Raw genomic sequence first — 17,573 nt, 5'->3', positions numbered from 1 at the left:
TTTATTGTCATAATGGTGTGTATGTAGCTTCACTTTCTATGTAGTATTCCATATATACAGGCCTCTACAAACTCTGATTCAGAATGTCTGGTGGAGTTTAGGATTTTTTAAAAAAATAAATACTCCAGGTGATTCTTATCTTCAGTTTTGGGAATATTGCCATGGTTTATTTAACCATTGACATGTTTTTTTTTTCCCACTATTAATACATGCATGTTTACTGTAGAAAATTTGAACATTTCAGAAAAAGTATTGACATTTCCAGTGTTTCACAGTTAAAACCAAAGCTGTGCTGCTTGTTTATGCGCACATACTCAGTCTGTGATAGGCTGGGAAGTGGCATTGTCAGGTTTTTCTAAGGGCTTGGCTTTTAATATTTTAGTGGTTACTGATTTATCTTTTTGGTTTCCTTTTTTTACATTTAATTCTTATATCTATTATCTCATTTAAATTTAATTTATAACAATTTTTGAGGAATGAATAACTGTATTCATTTTTTGTTTTGTTTTGACTGTGCTGTGGGGCATGCAGGATCTTAGTTCCCTGACCAGGGCTCAAAACCCATGCCCCCTGCATTGGGAGAGTGGAGTCTTAACCACTGGACCACCAGGGAAGTCCCTAGACTATTTGTCTTTGAGGATAGCTGCCTTGCAGGCTCATGTCTAAGAGATTTAATGGTAGTGCCATTTTTTTGTAAAAAGGAATGCCTTTTTTCTAGGGTATATATTATATTTGATTTTAGTTGATAAGATGAAATAGATAATACTATTCATACAGTCTTGAAATACAGAGAATTATATATATATTAAGCTTTCATTTTTGAAAATGAATATTTTGGTGGGTAAAGTGTTAACTTTTCTACTCTTCTAATGTTTTCAGGTACTGTTCAGGTTTTTCTGATTATTCAAATTGATTGACCATGTTCTGACTAACTTATAAATTTATATTTTTTCTCACATATTTTTCTTTTCTTCTTTCTGTGTTTAGATGCCCCCCACTGATGGATATTACTCTACATATGTTGAATGGATATCTTCTGGCATCCAAAGCCTACCTTAGTGCTCATCTGAAGGAAACAGCCGAGCAAGATAGGCTTTCTCAGAATAATACAATAGGTTTAGTTGGACAGACTGATGGCCCAGAAGTTACCAGAGAGGAACTGAAAAATGCATTACTGGCTGCTCAGGTAATAAAGTAAAATTTAGTCAAAAAGGCCAAGGGCTTTCCTGTTAATATAATCAGTTAAATAGATGGCTTCTATATACAATGGTGACATATTATACATTCCTTTTATTACAGAAGGTATATTATAATGGTGTTACCTTTGCTTCTGAATTATTAAAATCAGGAATAATCTTCATGGCTTTATTTAATAGCCATTTTAGTGAGATTTATATTTTAACAAAATATAAGACTTTTGTTTCTTAAAATCAAATGGTGGAAAAAAATCAAATGGTGGAGACAGACAAGAAGTGTGTATGTATATATATATAATAAAATATCAGGCAGTGATAAATACTATAACAACACAAGTAGTTAAAGTTTATATTTAGAAAAGTTTTATAATATAGAATTTACTGCAACCTTAGGTAGTAATTTTTGACTAATGCAGGACATGTGAGATGACTGAATGTTAAGCAGTTTGAGGTCTTCAAAGTAGAAATGTTTTCTTAGTTTGAAATATATTTTCTGAAATCTTTTCATTTGCAATAAGGGGAATTAGAGTAATAATATAGGTCCACAATCCCTTATCTGTAATACAGAAATCCAAAAAGCTGTGAAAACTGTGGCATTTTTTTTGGTAATTCACTTGGCAGAAAAACCTGACCTGATGTGACCTCGTTTGTGTTAAAACTTGACCTGAATTGATGTGAAACTATTTATGGCCTTTATCCCACTTAATGTGAATGTTGGTATGTTTTGTTGCAGAAATATTAATACATTTGATTACAGTGTACTGCCTTACTCTCTGCTGGAGGTGTTATATAATATTACAGAAAAAAAATCTGAGTTCTAAAATAAATCTGACCCTCAGAGTTTCAGATAAGGGATTGATGATGGTAATAGCTACCATTTATATAATGCTTATTATATGGTGGGTGCTATTCTGAGTATTTTATGTATATTAACTCATTTACTCTTTACAACCAACCTATGAGGTATGGAGTATTATCTCCATTTTTACAGATTAGGAAAATGAGATCCAGAGAGGTTAAGTGACTTGCTCAAGGTTATACATTTAGTAAGTGGGGAAGCTGGGATTCAAGCTTGGGGAGGCTGGCTCCAGAGTCTATAAAAAAAAAAACAACAAAAAACAGTAACAACCCAAACCCCATCAAGAATGATTATAAACTAAAGTTTACTTTATAAATGATTAATGTAAGGTAACCTTAGTTTATAATTAAGTTATTAAACAGGTAGATGGAGTAATTGTTTTCTTCTATCCCAGGCAGTGGCAGTCTTTCAGGGATGCCTGTTATGTATTCATTTTCTTTTTCCTTCTTCCTGCTAGATGCGAGTGATTATAGCTCTCCTTTATAGGCAGGGGCATTAAGTAGATCACCCCTCAAGAAACTACTTTTCTATGAAATGGCACTCAAGCTTGTAGACTGAGCAATAATGAGTTGTACAGTTGGAATGGATGGTAAGGCAGAATCTTTCCAGAGCCTTAAAGAGCCTATCTTCAAGTTAAAAGGAAAAAGAGCTTTGGGGAGTGACTTTTAGGCATTAATTATTAACCACCATCTTCAGAGGTGAGAAAAAGAGGGGAATACAAGATAGGATCCTGGGAGAAGTAGGAATTTAAGAGGAAGGAAATGAGATTCCAGTAGAAGTCATTTTTTGCCCTAGGGCCTGTTTTGGATGACACTGAATTAGAATACTCTTGTAGTAGATGTTCTTAAACTCGAGCTCATGTATCTGCCTTAGAGATGTGTGACCACTCTGAAATTATGCCATATGTTGCTTTGTTTACATATGTTAATTTTTATGCTGAGAGGGTATACAGTTTTCTTCAGATTCTTAAAAGCGTTCATGGTCCTAAAGAAGATGAGAACCACTGGCCTATAGATTGTTCACTTTTTCTCTTAGAAGTACCTCTTTGCTTTTTGTTTTTTAAAGAAACAGTTATTTTTATCACATATGTTCATGTGAAAATCAGATTTGGTTTTCAAACAAACTTCTCAGAAACTTCTTAAATTCACTGTGTTTTATTTGCTTGTAGGATAGTGCAGCTGTCCAGATTCTCTTGGAGATTTGCTTACCTACTGAAGATGAGAAGGCAAAGCGTGTCAATCCAGACAGCTTGCTAAGGAATGTTCAAAGCGTTATTACTGCCAGCACTCCAACTACAGGAATGGAGGAAGGAGAAGATAATTTGCTCTGTAACCTTCGAGAAGTTCAGTGCCTTATCTGTTGTCTGTTGCACCAAATGTACATTGCGGATCCCAACATTGCTAAGCTTGTTCACTTTCAGGTCTGGTTTCAAAGAATGATTCTTTATGGTTGAACTTTATTTGGGGGGTAGTTTTGAAGTACTAAATTAATAGGAATCATTTAGAAACTGGAGGTCATGCAAATGATCATGGTCCTTTGCAATATGGAGAAAAATCCAGATTTTTAAAATTTGATTTCAGCCTAATAAAGTGTTCATATAATTTATTTGTATTTTAGTGCATCAGAGAGGTGAAATGCCAGGAAACATGTAGGGCTTTGTAGGCTTCTGAGCAACTGTTACATAAAGGAAGTGAAACCTTCCTTTATATTTTTATCTGTATTTGACTTGCAGCTATTTTATTTCTAACTTTTCCCCCCTTTCTTGTTGAGATAGGGTTATCCATGTGAACTTTTGCCTCTGACAGTCGCAGGTATTCCATCTATGCACATCTGTCTGGATTTCATACCTGAGCTTATTGCACAGCCAGAACTTGAAAAACAGGTAATGAGCATTTTGAAACTTTAGGAGAATTTTGATCTCCCTCTAATCTTGCTAGTTATATAAAACATTTTACAATTTTTAATACTTAAAGACCTTCTTCAGAAACATGTAATATTTGGATTTTGTGTTACAGATATTTGCTATCCAGTTGCTTTCTCACTTGTGTATCCAGTATGCATTACCAAAGTCACTCAGTGTGGCTCGCTTAGCTGTCAATGTCATGGGAACTCTGCTAACAGGTGTGTAGCCAACCGACATCAATAACAAAAATTTCTAACATAAAGTAGTACATATTTTTTCTGAATTTAGTGACACCATGTTTTCTGTGTCACTAATAGTTATGCCATCTTTTGAATTATTCTTTTTGAAAATTTTCCTATGACAAATATGATGTATAGTGTAGAGGAGATGAGTAGGTAGGCGAGTTGTATCTTTCATTTTTGTGAATGACTGTATATAGATTTATAGTAAATATACTAAGCATTCCACATTTTACAAATGGAAATCAAGTCTACCTTCTGAATATAATTATGTCAATCGAAAACAAGTTACAATCTATTACAAATGCTTAGAATTCCAGAAAAATATAATCATCTGTATAAATAAGAGATAAATATATAAGTTGTTTCCTTAAGTTCTAAAACATACCCTAACATTTTAACCACCTTCTAGGTTGTTAAGTAAAATGGTATGAAAATAAACTAAAAGATATGAACTATAATTCAACCTTTAAAAGTTATGGCTTAGTCAATTTCATATTCTTTCTCAGTGCTCCCATAATAATCTATTCATTTATCTTTCCATCGTATTCACTTCATGTTGTAATTATTTGCATTGGTTAAGATCTTACACTGCCTGAGTTCTATCCCAACTCTACTGCTAACTGGAGTTGAAGAAGCTTCTTAATCTCTCTAAGGTTTATTTAAGAGTTTCCTCATATATTAAATAGGTATTATAGAAACACTTTTTTCATTCATAAGATTGTGAGAATTAAATGAAACAATGCATGCAGTGCACCTATCACAGTGTTTGGACATAAGCACTTATGTGTTGGATGATGGCTGACTACTAGATTATGAGCTCCCTGAAGGCAGGGGCTGGCCATGTCTTAGAAAACTTAGTATCCTCAGCACAGGGCATGGTACTTAGTATATTGTATAGGTCATGTATGTTGAATTTGTGTCTGTAAAATGAAAAATTCTGTTTTATTTCTTTCTAACAGTTTTAACACAGGCTAAGCGATACGCTTTTTTCATGCCAACTCTGCCAAGTTTGGTCTCTTTTTGTCGAGCATTTCCTCCACTGTATGAGGATATTATGTCTTTGTTGATCCAAATAGGGCAAGTCTGTGCCTCAGATGTTGCCACTCAGACAAGAGACATCGATCCGATTATTACACGTAAGTAGTAACTTATTTTCAAGAGTTGTTTTAATATCTCAAACAGAAAGGCCCAAATCCTTTCCAGATTTCTTGCCTTATTTATTTTTCCTTATGTTTTTAGGCCTTCAACAAATAAAGGAGAAACCAAGTGGATGGTCTGGAATCTGTAAAGATCCATCTTACAAAAATGGACCTAGGGACATGGGAAGCATGGATCCTGATGTACAGCTCTGTCATTGTATTGAAAGCACAATAATTGAAATAATAAACATGAGTGTTAGTGGAATTTAAAAAAAAACAAAAAAAACTTAAAACAAAAAAATGAAGCTGTTTTGCTGCATATACCCAACATGAATTTGCATCTTATAACAACTAAACTGAATGGGAACAGTAACGTCTTGGAATCACCAAAACGATTCAATTCAACATGAATACAATTTAGAACTCTCTTGAGAATTATGCTTGCTTGTATTTGATTGGCAGTTCTTTGGATCTACTTTGCTGGTATGTTTTTTGTAGCAGCTGAGCTTTTTCTGTTGGGAGCACATTTAAGAAACTCATTACTGGAAAGTGAATATGGCCTTGTATTAAGCTTTTGAAGTGAAGAAAAACTGCCATGCCTTTGATTTTATTTCTTATAAAAATAAGTCTGTGGGTAGCCCTAGTATTTACCTGTCAGCTAGTAACAGGGTATATTGATGCAATGATGAGAGGGAGAAAAAAGGGAAGGGAGAATTCAGGAAAAATTAGGAGTTTAGATACCCAAATAGAAACCTCTAAAACTTGCAATGCAAGTAAGAGTAATGCAAGATGGAATTCCTTTTCTCAAGAAATAGTATTGAGAAGGCTTTAAAAAAGGCAAATAGCTTTTTGTGAATGATTTTCATGGAATTACAGATGAAGATTTTAAGATTTTACATATTTGCTTCAATTTTTACTAATATATGAAGCCATATGTTTAAAGAGATACTTGAATAATTTGGAATTTTAAGATACTGGTTTAAAAGTGTTTACAGAAACATCTTTGTGCAGAGAAGAACCTGAAAGGATGTCTCATTTAGTTTTTTTAAAGTTTATTTTTATAATGGTCAGAGGGGGGGAAATACATTGGTATCTAATTAAAGTTCAGAGCAATAAAACCCACTGGATTAAAGAGTTCTTGGTTTGTCATCAGGATTATAATTCACATCATAATTCTAGATTTTGAAGTACAAAAATATATACAGTGTTTGGACCACAGGAAAAATTAAAAAGGGGAAAATACTGTGTTGTGGAAGGATTTTGCAGTCCTCTTTTAGGAATGTCCATTGATTAGGTAGATGCATTCAGATAACCCATAATCCTCATTTTTTTTCTTAATGAAGTATCCAGTGTAGAAGGTACTTCTCTTTGCTTTCTGAGATATACCTGAATGAACGCCCCCTTCCCACCCCACTTGAAACAGACCTCTTCACTTATAAAAGAAATAAGGCAGGCTAATAAGAAAGTGTGGTTTTTAAGAAAAAAAATTTAATTTCAGCCTTTTCACTAGCAAATAGTCACATCTTATTTTCCTCTGTGTAAAACGGGATTACTGCTGGCCCTACCTCATAAGGGTATTATATAAGAACTAATTTGTATCTGTTTCAAATCACGAAGTGCACAGTATCATCGATGAGAGTATTTATAACTTTTATTAGATGCTTAAAGTTGAATTAATTTTGATGCAAAAAATAAAAGCGTACACTTAAAAACAAACTATAAGAATTTTCATATTTTTAAACAAGGCAGTTTTGTAGTCTTTTAAAATTAAGTACAACTGCTCCTGTTTCATTTTGTTTTGTTTAAACTGAGGCTTTGGAATATCTTGTGTGAGTAGGTAACCTCTAGGAATTCAGAAAAGGTTCTCTAACTAAATGCAGTGCACATTCCTGGATCAATTTTTCAAAGACTGGTCAAAACCTGCTGTGTTAAAATAATAACATATGCTGTTTTTCATCACGTTTGTTGATGATGTAAATTAAATGTGTAAATATATTAGTAAATGTTAATATTCATGTATTTTAAGTTAAGGTTATAACATTTGTCACAATGTGATTTTTTTTATTCAAGTGAAAAACAGATGTGTGTGGCTATTTTGAATATTGGTTTATAAACATTCATATTCTTTATCAAATGAACTTGTAGTTTTTTGTGTTTCATTTCACCACCGTTAACCTGAAAGGAACAGTTCAAGGCACTGGAATCCAGGACTGTCTGGCTCCAGAAACTATGTGTATCCCTTTTTGTTACACTACATACATCAAAAGGCAATACAAGGTGAGAGTCAGTTGAGAGCCTTAGGAATTCAGGAGAGGAAAATCAGAGTAGTTACCCTGGAGCAGTTACTTAAAAGATTTTGATATTTAAAGAAAATTGTAAAAGCAGAATAATAATTTGAAGGTATTTTTAAGGATTTATTTTTATAAATTATTCTCCATAGCACTGTCTTACCAGTATTTCATTTTTTTGTACCTTCCCTTCATCTTTGCTTATGCATATGTATTTTCACATAATGGAATTCCATAATACCCAGTTTGGCATCTGCCTTTTTTCATTTAACTTTATATGGAAATTTTTTGCAAGTTGTTTGGATTTTATAATTATTTTATTGGCTCCAGAATGACTGAATTGATATAACCATCTCCCTATTACTACTAGACTGGGAAGTTAATGATTTTTTTCCGAACAGAATGGGCACTATTATCAACTGAGGTACTACTACTTTTTCTTACTTTTAGATTACTTCTTCAGGATAAATTTCTGAGCCTGAGATTACTAAATTAAAGGGTAGAATTTATTTTTATGATTGTACGTTTTGTCATTTTGGGAAGATATAGTAAAACACAGTGAGGCAAACAAATCAACTCGCCTTTTGCTGCTCCGACCTGCAGCAAATCTCTGTCCCAAACTGGTTTCTCGGGATGTGAGAAACTGTCTCAGGTTTTGCTTTTGGGGGCCACTAGTATTTGAGCCAAGTTCAGGCTAGAGTTTTTAAAAAACCCAACAGTTTGGCGACATATGGTTAACTCCCTACCTTTGAGGAAACTGAAGTGTACCTGGCAAAGAGTAAGTTGGTCTTAGGAGGGACAGGAGGCTGACAAGCCTTAAAGGAGGTACTGGAGACCTCGAGGGCGTTTCTCTGGTTGAACGTGGTATCTGAGAAAGCCTTGACTATCAGGAGATTCTGTAGCCAGCTGTCATCGAACCTTTTCGCCTAATTTGGCTCAGCAGTCTGGCAGTTCCCTCCTGGGTCTTTTTGATACTCTGGCTTCCGGAAAGTTCGGAAGTTTGAATCGGGTGCCCCTGAGGAATGCTAAGAGAACTCGGCGCGGCTTAACGGTGTTTCCTCTTCGTTGGTCTACAGACCTTAAATGTGAGACTTAAAGAGTTTCCAAGAAAACTGAGGCACGGATTAAATCACCTGTTTCAAAAAGTCCAACGGAGAAGGCTCTTTTCCTTTAGATCCCTGGGCTCTGCGGAAGTCCATCACTCTCGAGGCAATCGCCTTCCGGTGCCGCCAAGTAGCTTAGGCCCTTTCTTACTGCGGGGGCTTCCCTTGGGTGCCAGAGCGCCCCCTGACCTCGAGCCAGGATTGGTTGCTTGGTTTCTCGTCTTGGCGGGTGATTGGTTGTCTGAGCTCGCCCGGCGATTGGTGCTGGGAGTCGAGGCGGGTGGGAGGCGGGAATTCGTCTGCGCGAGTGTTGTGGAAGCGACTGATGAGAGCTGAAGGGCGGAAAAGGTAAAGCGGCCGCAAGCCCGCGACCGGGCCCGGGAGTCGCAGCCAGGTGAGGAAGCGGGGCTAGGACCTTTCTTCTCTGCTAGGGCTCCGCTGTGGTTGCTTGCAGTTTTCAGCTTCCTTTTCTCCCGTGAGTGGGACTGCAGTAGGCGTTGTTTGGGTTTTCCTCAGGGCGGGCAAGTCTGTCTCGCGGGAAGGGCGCGAAGTCGGCCAGGAGAGTGCCTTCTGCTTTCGTCCACCCGCTTTGCAGGCCCGTCGGTTGACTGGATCACCAGGGCCTCGGGGATTCCAGCTTGCCGAGGGAGGAGGGAATGTGAGGAAGAAAACCTGGGGAGCGGGGAGACTGCAGCTTACCTCCTTGGAACTGAGGCCTGTTATTAGCCCCGGGCCCCGCGTTACCTCGGGGCAGGAGGGGGCGTCGGCGGGAGCCTGATCTTGGTTTATCCTTTATTCAGTGTGTGGGGACGCTTCCCCATTTTGAGATGTCTGTAGCCGTAATTGGGGCGGGGGGTCGATTGGTTTCTAGGTTATATCTGAGTTACTAGGCCAGCCTTGAGCTGTTGGTTTAGATTTAGGGGTGAGATTCCACCAAATTTCATTCTCAGAGCTTCACAGAAACACAAAATGTTAGAACTGGAAAAGACCTTAGAATAGTGGTTCTTAACTTCTTTGGGAACACGTAAGCTTTGGTGATGGTTGTTATTGGCTTCATAATCTGTTGAGTTGGTATTTTAACCATCTCTCCATCCCCAGATCGAATTTACCTTTTTTTCACCATTGCAAATAATTTTTCAGTTGATAACGGTGTATATCATTTCCCCTCAGTTTTCAGTTATTTCCTTAGGGTATATTTCTGGGTATGAGAAATCTTTGGACTTTCTCTCCAGAAAAATGCAGTCATACACAGAAACTTCTGCATGCAGTATCAAGAGATCGCAGTCTTTCAATTACATCTGTGGATCCTAGGTTAAGAAAAGGTGGTTTACAAGAGGTGGGGATTAAAGTAGGTCACTTCCTCTGTATCAGGTGCTGGAGTTGAGGCACATTCTGTACATTACCTTATTTAATTCTTAAGTCAGTGCCTGGCTAATTTTCATAAAAACCCTATCAGGTGGATATCTCTATTTCACAGATGAAGAAGCAGCCTCTGCGAGATTCACAGTGGAATTCACATTTAGGCTTGCCTTACTTCAAAGTCCATCTTCTTTCCATTATACCCCACTGACCTTTAAGTAAGAATTATTGAGCACCTACCACGTGCCAAGGCGCTTTCTTCCTTACGACAATTTTTAAATTACGGATTTTTACAGATAAGGATCTCAGTCTAGAGAAGTGAAGAGACATGATCAGGGTAACATATCCGAGTTGTTGTCAGAACCTGATGTAGAACCTACTTCCTAACTCCTGGTCCACAGCTTTGGCAGAATAAGGATGCAGATCCAGATTTGTTAGATTCCAAGACACGCTCTCAACTGCTGTGAGTTATAAGAGTAGGAAATCCTTTTACTTCCATTTGTTTTGTTTATTCATTTATTAATTCCAATTTTTGTTTCTAGACTTCTGTCCTAGTCTGAGGTATCTGTTTTTCTTTGAATGTCTTTGTTTCAGTATTGTCTTTCATTTCTGTTGCAGTTAGGAATCTGAAGTAAACAGTAAAGCATGATGTCTTCAGTATGTTCTGAGTATACAATTGGTGGGGTGAAGATTAACTTTCCTTGTAAAGCTTATCCATCACAGCTTGCTATGATGAATTCTGTAAGTATTGTTCAGCAGTTATTTTAAGTCTTTATTAAGATACAGATGCTGATAATTCATAACATACATTGAGTCTGTGACTGCATTTTCTCAGATAGTAAATGGATTGAAAATATTTGCTGGGTTCATTGAAGAACATCTAACCTTTGGAAAAATAATACTGATTGCTGCTAAACTGTATATGTCTATGATTAGGAGGTAAAGGAGAACATCCTGAAAAATGTTCTCAGCTCATTTAGAACTTCTATTTACTTTACTGAATTACTTTGAAATAGAAAGTATTTACTATCTTTTACGCAGACTACTATACTTTGCACCATAATTTTTTTGAGATATTTCAATCATATAGAAAATTAATATACAAACTTGAGTAAACCAACTTACCAGCTTTGTTAAATCTTAATATTTTGCCATATTTACTTTATACCTTGTTTATGAGTAACAAGATAATTAATCTGAATTTGTTATTTTTCTTTCCTAGCCATGTTTTTATACTTTTATTGCATATGTATGTATCCATAAACAATATAGTGTATACTTTACATTTTTATAACTTTGCACAATGATATGATATTATACTTATCTTTCTGGAGAACTTGATTTTTTTTTTTTACTTAATATTAATATTCTTCTTATTATTACTTTTTAAGGATTTATGCCATAAGTTTATTTATAGACGTACCTAGTATGTTGAGTTCAAGAGTTGGATCCTTTTTTCGGAGAGATTGCACCTCTTAAAATACTCCTCTTCATATCTGTTTCATGGATTATATTTTGAGCAGTTGGTGTCTTACTATAAAGAAAGGAGAATCAAATCCAGATCAGAAGTACAAAGTCATTGTAACTAGTAATCGCCCCTTGTTATCCACTGAAAATGGTAAATTCTTCCCTGGACCCTCCTCATAGTGGCTCCTGTGGACCACAGAGGTTGTGAACCTCCAGATGCTCTGTCCGAATGTAGCGCTGTTGGAAGCCTATGAAAGGTGCAGAGACTGAAGGCGGAAGAAATGGCAGCATCCCACCAAGCCCTCCTTTCCTCATGACCTTGTTCCCTTGTCTAACATTATTTTTAAGATGTAGCCCTATTGATTGATAACTCATTTTCATTGCTGTATGGTATTCCATTGTATGAATATACCAGAATTTTATATTTGCCCATTTTCCTCTTGATAGACATTTGGGTTGTTTACATTATTTTGCAATTATAAACAGTGCTGCTATGAACTTTCTTATACATATTTCCTTGTGTTCCTGTGGGAAAGGTTTTGGGTGTTTACATAGGACTGGATCGCTGGAGTTCGGTATCGTTAACTTTACTAGAAATTGTTAATTTCTGTAAGGAGTGGTTGTAACACTCCCACCAACAGTATCCCCTATTAAGTTTTCATCAAAGATATTAGTGTATTCTAGTTTTATAGAAATGATGGTGCTTGCATAAGTAAGGCATAAATTGCTTTTCATTTCTTTTGTGCTTGATATGGTTTAAATCTAACAATTTTAGGGAGAGATATAAAGGAATAAAGTCTAGATTTAACTAAATTCTAGTTCTCCTTTCTGCTATTGCTCTGTTCCCTGAAGTGCATGCACCTTTACTTCTTGTTGTTGTATGGAGAGAGACTTTAATGGAATAAGTTGTTTATTGATCTTTTTAAATTGTTTTTGTGTCCATAGATTGTCAGAGGATTAAATAGTAAGCAGCATTGTTTGTTGGAGAGCCCCACAGGGAGTGGGAAAAGCTTAGCCTTACTTTGCTCTGCTTTAGCATGGCAGCGATCTCTTAGTGGTAAGTAGTTGGTTGATGTCTTCAGGTTGCTTATTGGGACCTGAAAAGAATCTAATAAAGTATATTTTACCCAGAATGATTCAACCATGTTCTAGCTAATTTAAATATTCTCTTTTAAGATATTTCTTTATAATCAGTTATATATCTTCCGAAAGAGTTTCAGTATAGCAAAATATGTTCAGTTAATCCTAAAATAATTTTGAACATAAGATAGTCCTTTATTTGATGATTCACCATGTATATAAGAATCTCGGATTTTATTTTTATTATTTTTCATGATAATGATTATGGAAATAATTAGATGATAATTTGTAATAAAGGTTGTAGGAGATGGGTCTGTCATGATTATATAGCATATCAATACAAATAATTGCTTTTTTTGAGTAAATCCTTTAATATAGTTGCTTATCTCACAACATTAGAAAATGGAATACATAAAAAAGAAAAATTCTAGTTGATCTTTCTACTTGTTTGGATGCCAGATAAACAGAAGTTTATTGTAATATTGTTTTTATGAATTCATATTATTTCCCATAGCTTTATTTGCTAGCAAATGTCTAGTTGCTTTTGTGAAAGACTATCTAATATACATAATGAATCTGAAATACAATATTGGTCACATTTTAGTTACATAATTAGATGGCTATGTCCTAAAGTATTAGGAGATTTTAAAGTTAACCATGGGTGTATATGTGTATGTATGTATGTGTGTATATATATGTACATACATATATATGTTTTTTGAAAAGAAATAGTTGTGTTACTGGTAAGACTATTAAAAATAAAGAGTAAATATTTTATAAGCTTTTGGTTGTCCATTTTGTTTCTTACTGATGTTTATCTTTGGGGAAAATGAGATTATCTGTTAATAAACTTTTAATGGGAGACTGGAAAATAAAATTAGTAGTATTTATGTAGTGCAGATGGGAAAATAATGTCAGTACTGTTTATAGAAAATAAAATAAATTATTCAGCTTTTATATATCTATGAATTGTGTATTTATACAATGTAGGCACACATAGAACTATTACAATTTTGTATTATATTTAAGTATTGAAAATTACCTGTTTTATTTAATTTGAATATTGACTTTAAAATGTATTTTGATACATGTATCAGAAATGATCATGAAACATGTTTTTTGAAATAGAAGTATAATGTGGGAATAATTTAACGTTATGTGTTTACATTATTATTTTATATTAAACTTTCAAATTTTTCATTTAGGGAAATAGCAGTAATTAAGAGTATAAGTAATTAAGAATATACTTTAGGTATACTTGGTATTTTAATATATCTCAATATAAATGAATACTCGAGTGGTTGTGCCTCTGTTACATTATTAATCTTTGACTGTTATTAGATTTTTGTAAATCATGTAAATTGTTGATAACTTCTCTATAAATGTTTCTGGCATAAGTGTTTCTCACCTGTCCTAATTTGATGCTGCAGGATGGGTGACCAACTTGTCCAGATTTGCCAGGTACTTTCCTGGTTTTAGAACTGAAATTCTGAATCCTGGGAAACCTCCCAGTCCTGGGCAAAAAATAAGGTGGTTGTGCACCCTAGCTGAAGAGGAAGATTAATGTTTTTTTAATTAGAAATATTATAAATAGACGTTATTTCGTTTTTAGGGAAGCCAGTGAACGAAGGCTTAAGTAAAAAAGCTGAAGTACCATTGTCGTGTTGTTGTACATGCCATTCGAAGAATTCTACAAACAATGACGTGAACCAGGGAACTTCATATCATTTCAACAGTCCAAGTACACCAACTTCTGAAAGAAATGGCACTTTGTCAACTTGTCAAGGTAGTTTATATTTTGTCTGGCTCTTTTGGTATCTGTAATAGGGGTCTTAATTATTGCTGTTATGAGACCTAATGTAGATAAATTTGGTTAGCATAATTGGCTATGTATTTCCACCTAATTTCTCTGGAATTATTTTGAATAATGCATAGAGTGGTCAGAAAGCCTTGGAATATTTTATTCTTGGCCTCACTTTTAACTGATTCAGACATCTTGCTAGTTTAAATCATTTTTGAGGAAGCAAGGCAAAATAACTGATATTCAGAAATTGATGTTATTTGTAGGCAGTATTAATTATATGCCAGAATTTTATAAAACATTTTGATTTGTATTGTAAGGCAAAATCTAATTAGCCTCATTCATTCTTGATAAGTTTGCCTGGACTTCCGAGACCAGTATCCTATATGAGAATCAGGTATGTTTCACATATGATCCTTAGATGTTCTTACTAGATTTATTTTAGAGATATATATTATCAATAACATAAGATTATTAATTTAAAGAATATTTCTTTTGCTTTGACTGTATGGAAAAGATTGACCATTACTTGCCTAAGCCAGACACCTAGGAGACATCCTGTACACTTTGCTATTCCTTATTCCTCCATGCAAATCTCCACCTCCATTGGTAACTTCCCTAGTACAAACTACCATTTGCTCTTTAGACCGTGTACTAACTCCTTTCCTGCTTTCAGTCATGCCATTCCTTAACTAATCACTGGCAGCGAGAAAAGAGGTTGCCATGACTGGCTCAAGTCTAAACAGTATCCACTTCCTAAAATCAAGGATCGAGTTGTCTTCCTCTAAAGCACATGACTGTGTGGAGGATGGTAGCTGCTTGAACCGAAGTGTGAGTCTTTTAGGAATGAGGAAGAGGAAGTGGAATAGATGCCGAAGAGGTGATGCCAATAGTGTTGTCTACTCGGTTTTGAACCTTAAACATTTTTGGCTTTCTTTCCATTCTTTCAAAGGGTCATGCTTTCTGCTGCCTTCAGAGCCTTTGCTTGTGTTAGTGTCTCTTCTGAGGAAAATTCCATCTTCAACTTGTTGTCCTGCTCTTCCTTTAGCTCTCAGCTTAGATGTCACTTCTTTAAGGCAGCCATACTGATCTTTCCGTCACACTACGTTTGGTTTCCCTATTATATTCTGTCATCTCACTGTGTACCTCTCTTTCATAGCGCTTGTTACAATTTGTATTATCCACATGTCTGTGCGCATCTTTTATTAATCTCTGCTTCCCCTAGCAGACTGTATACTCCATGAGGTCAGGAACTGTGTCAGTTTGCTCACCATTGCATACCTAGCAGTGCCTGGCATATAGTAGGAGCTAGATAAATATTTGTTGTATGAATGAATGGAATTGATTTTAAGCCAATTATTAATATAAGAACTCTTGGCTTATAATGTTTATGTACAACCTGTATTTTTTTTTAAAGACAGCTTTACTGAAATATTCTTGACATAACAGACTCTATATATTTAAATGGTACATTTTGATAAGGTTCGACGTAAGAGTATTTCCCTGAAACTTTCACTAACATCAAGATAGTGAATATATCCATCAGCTTCAAAAGTTTTCTCACGCCCCTTTATTATCCCTCCTTTCCACCATTTTATAATTTATCCTCCCCAAACAGCCACTGAGTGTTTTCTGTCACTGTAGATTCGTTTGCATTTTCTAGAGTTTATATGAATGAAATAATACAGTTTGTATACTTATTTTGCCTAGCTTCTTTCACTTAACATAATTCTTTTAAAATTCATCCATGTTGTTGCATGTATCAACAGTTGGTTCTTTTTTATTGCTGAGTAATATTCTATTGTATGGATATACTGCAAATTGTTTATGCAGTCACCTGTTGATGTGTACTTGTGTTGTTTCTAGTTTCTGGTTGTTACAAATAAAGCTGCTGTGAACATTTGTGTTTAAGTCGTTGTTATGGACATGTGCTTTCACTTTTCTGGGTAAATACCTAGGAGTGTAATGACTGGATCACTTACGTGTAACTTTAAGAAACTTCAAAACTGTTTCCCAAAGTAGTTATGCCATTTTACATTTCCACCAGCAGTGTATGAGAGTTCCCATTTCTCTGCATCCTTGCCAGCACTTGGTATGGTAAATCTTTTTAGCCATTCTAATAAGCTTATAGTGGTATCTTATTGTGGTTTTATTTTGCTTTTCCCTAATGACTTGTGATGTTGAGCATCTTTTCATGTGCTTATTAGCCATTTGTATATCTTCTTTGATGAAATGTCTGTTGAAATCTTTTGCCTGTTTATTGTTTTTTTCTTATTGTTAAGTTTGGGTTTTCTTTATATATTTTTGAGTACAAGTTTCTTTTTTTAATCAAGTATAGTTTTAGGTTTTACTTTTAAGTCTAAGAGTAATTTTTGTACACGGTGTGAGATGTGGATCCAAGTTCGTTTATTTTGAGTATGAATATCTAATTGTTTGGCAACATTTATTGAAAAGGCTACCCTTTGTCTGCTGCATTGCCTTTGTGCCTTTGTAAAAAATCAGTTTTCAATAAACTTGAATTTTAATATAATTGTGAGTTTGAGTTGTTTAGAGTAGTCTCTTCAAGGATCAGATGGGATAAATCTGGGTTGTATTCTGATGCTCTCTTTACATTTTTAAGTAAATTCTTTAAAAATATAACCTAAATACAGAAAAATGCACAAATTCTATGTGTATAGCTTGATGAATTTTCACAAAGTAAACACACGCGTGTAACTACCACTAGATGAAAAATAGGACATAGCCAACGCCCCAGTGGCACTTCTCATGTTCTTTTCCTGTCACTATTCTCTCTCCACAGGTAGTAGCTATCCTCCCTCTGTCACCATTGATGAGTTTTGCTTCTTTATAGAAATGGAATTATATCTGTACTCTTGTGTCTGTCAGCTTTTGCTTAACATATTTCTCAGATTCATTTGTGTTGTATATAGCAGTAGTTATTAATGCTGTATTTTATGGTATATAATAAATTATATACCATAATTTATTATTTCATTCTACAATTGTTAGACATTTGGGTGGTTTCTAATTTTGGTTATTAAAGCTATTATGAACATTCTTGTTCATTCTGGTACAGATAGGTAAACACTTTCTATTAGATATAGATCTAGGAATGGAATTGCTGGTCATAGTGTAT

General features: G+C 35.0%; 2 protein-coding genes across 11 annotated transcripts in view; both read left to right on the top strand.

Moving 5' to 3' along the window:
* INTS2 (integrator complex subunit 2) overlaps positions 1 to 7,418 on the top strand; it is a 54,073-nt gene extending 46,655 nt beyond the window's left edge. For 4 of the 5 annotated variants that reach the window (XM_060080987.1, XM_060080989.1, XM_060080986.1 and 1 more), the window contains exons 20-25: positions 988 to 1,186; positions 3,224 to 3,475; positions 3,830 to 3,937; positions 4,071 to 4,176; positions 5,160 to 5,336; positions 5,440 to 7,417. In XM_060080987.1, coding sequence (XP_059936970.1) covers positions 988 to 1,186; positions 3,224 to 3,475; positions 3,830 to 3,937; positions 4,071 to 4,176; positions 5,160 to 5,336; positions 5,440 to 5,609 — 1,012 coding nt within the window. In that variant the 3' untranslated portion in view covers positions 5,610 to 7,417. Of the gene's footprint in view, positions 1 to 987; positions 1,187 to 3,223; positions 3,476 to 3,829; positions 3,938 to 4,070; positions 4,177 to 5,159; positions 5,337 to 5,439 lie in introns of all 5 variants that reach the window. The other variant, XM_060080985.1, reaches the window with a different exon arrangement.
* A 1,615-nt stretch (positions 7,419 to 9,033) lies between these two features.
* Positions 9,034 to 17,573, top strand: part of BRIP1 (BRCA1 interacting helicase 1) — a 189,131-nt gene continuing 180,591 nt past the window's right edge. For 5 of the 6 annotated variants that reach the window (XR_009530419.1, XM_060082288.1, XM_060082287.1 and 2 more), the window contains exons 1-4: positions 9,040 to 9,124; positions 10,712 to 10,830; positions 12,502 to 12,613; positions 14,249 to 14,422. Coding sequence is in view for 5 of the 6 variants with exons in the window: in XM_060082288.1 (XP_059938271.1) it covers positions 10,735 to 10,830; positions 12,502 to 12,613; positions 14,249 to 14,422 (382 nt within the window). In the remaining variant the exon portion in view is untranslated. Of the gene's footprint in view, positions 9,125 to 10,707; positions 10,831 to 12,501; positions 12,614 to 14,248; positions 14,423 to 17,573 lie in introns of all 6 variants that reach the window. The other variant, XM_060082285.1, reaches the window with a different exon arrangement.

Source organism: Mesoplodon densirostris, chromosome 18 (genome assembly GCF_025265405.1).
Source record: "Mesoplodon densirostris isolate mMesDen1 chromosome 18, mMesDen1 primary haplotype, whole genome shotgun sequence".
In the NCBI taxonomy this organism is placed as follows: Eukaryota; Metazoa; Chordata; class Mammalia; order Artiodactyla; family Ziphiidae; genus Mesoplodon; species Mesoplodon densirostris.
This window is presented reverse-complemented; position numbering and strand designations above follow the sequence as displayed.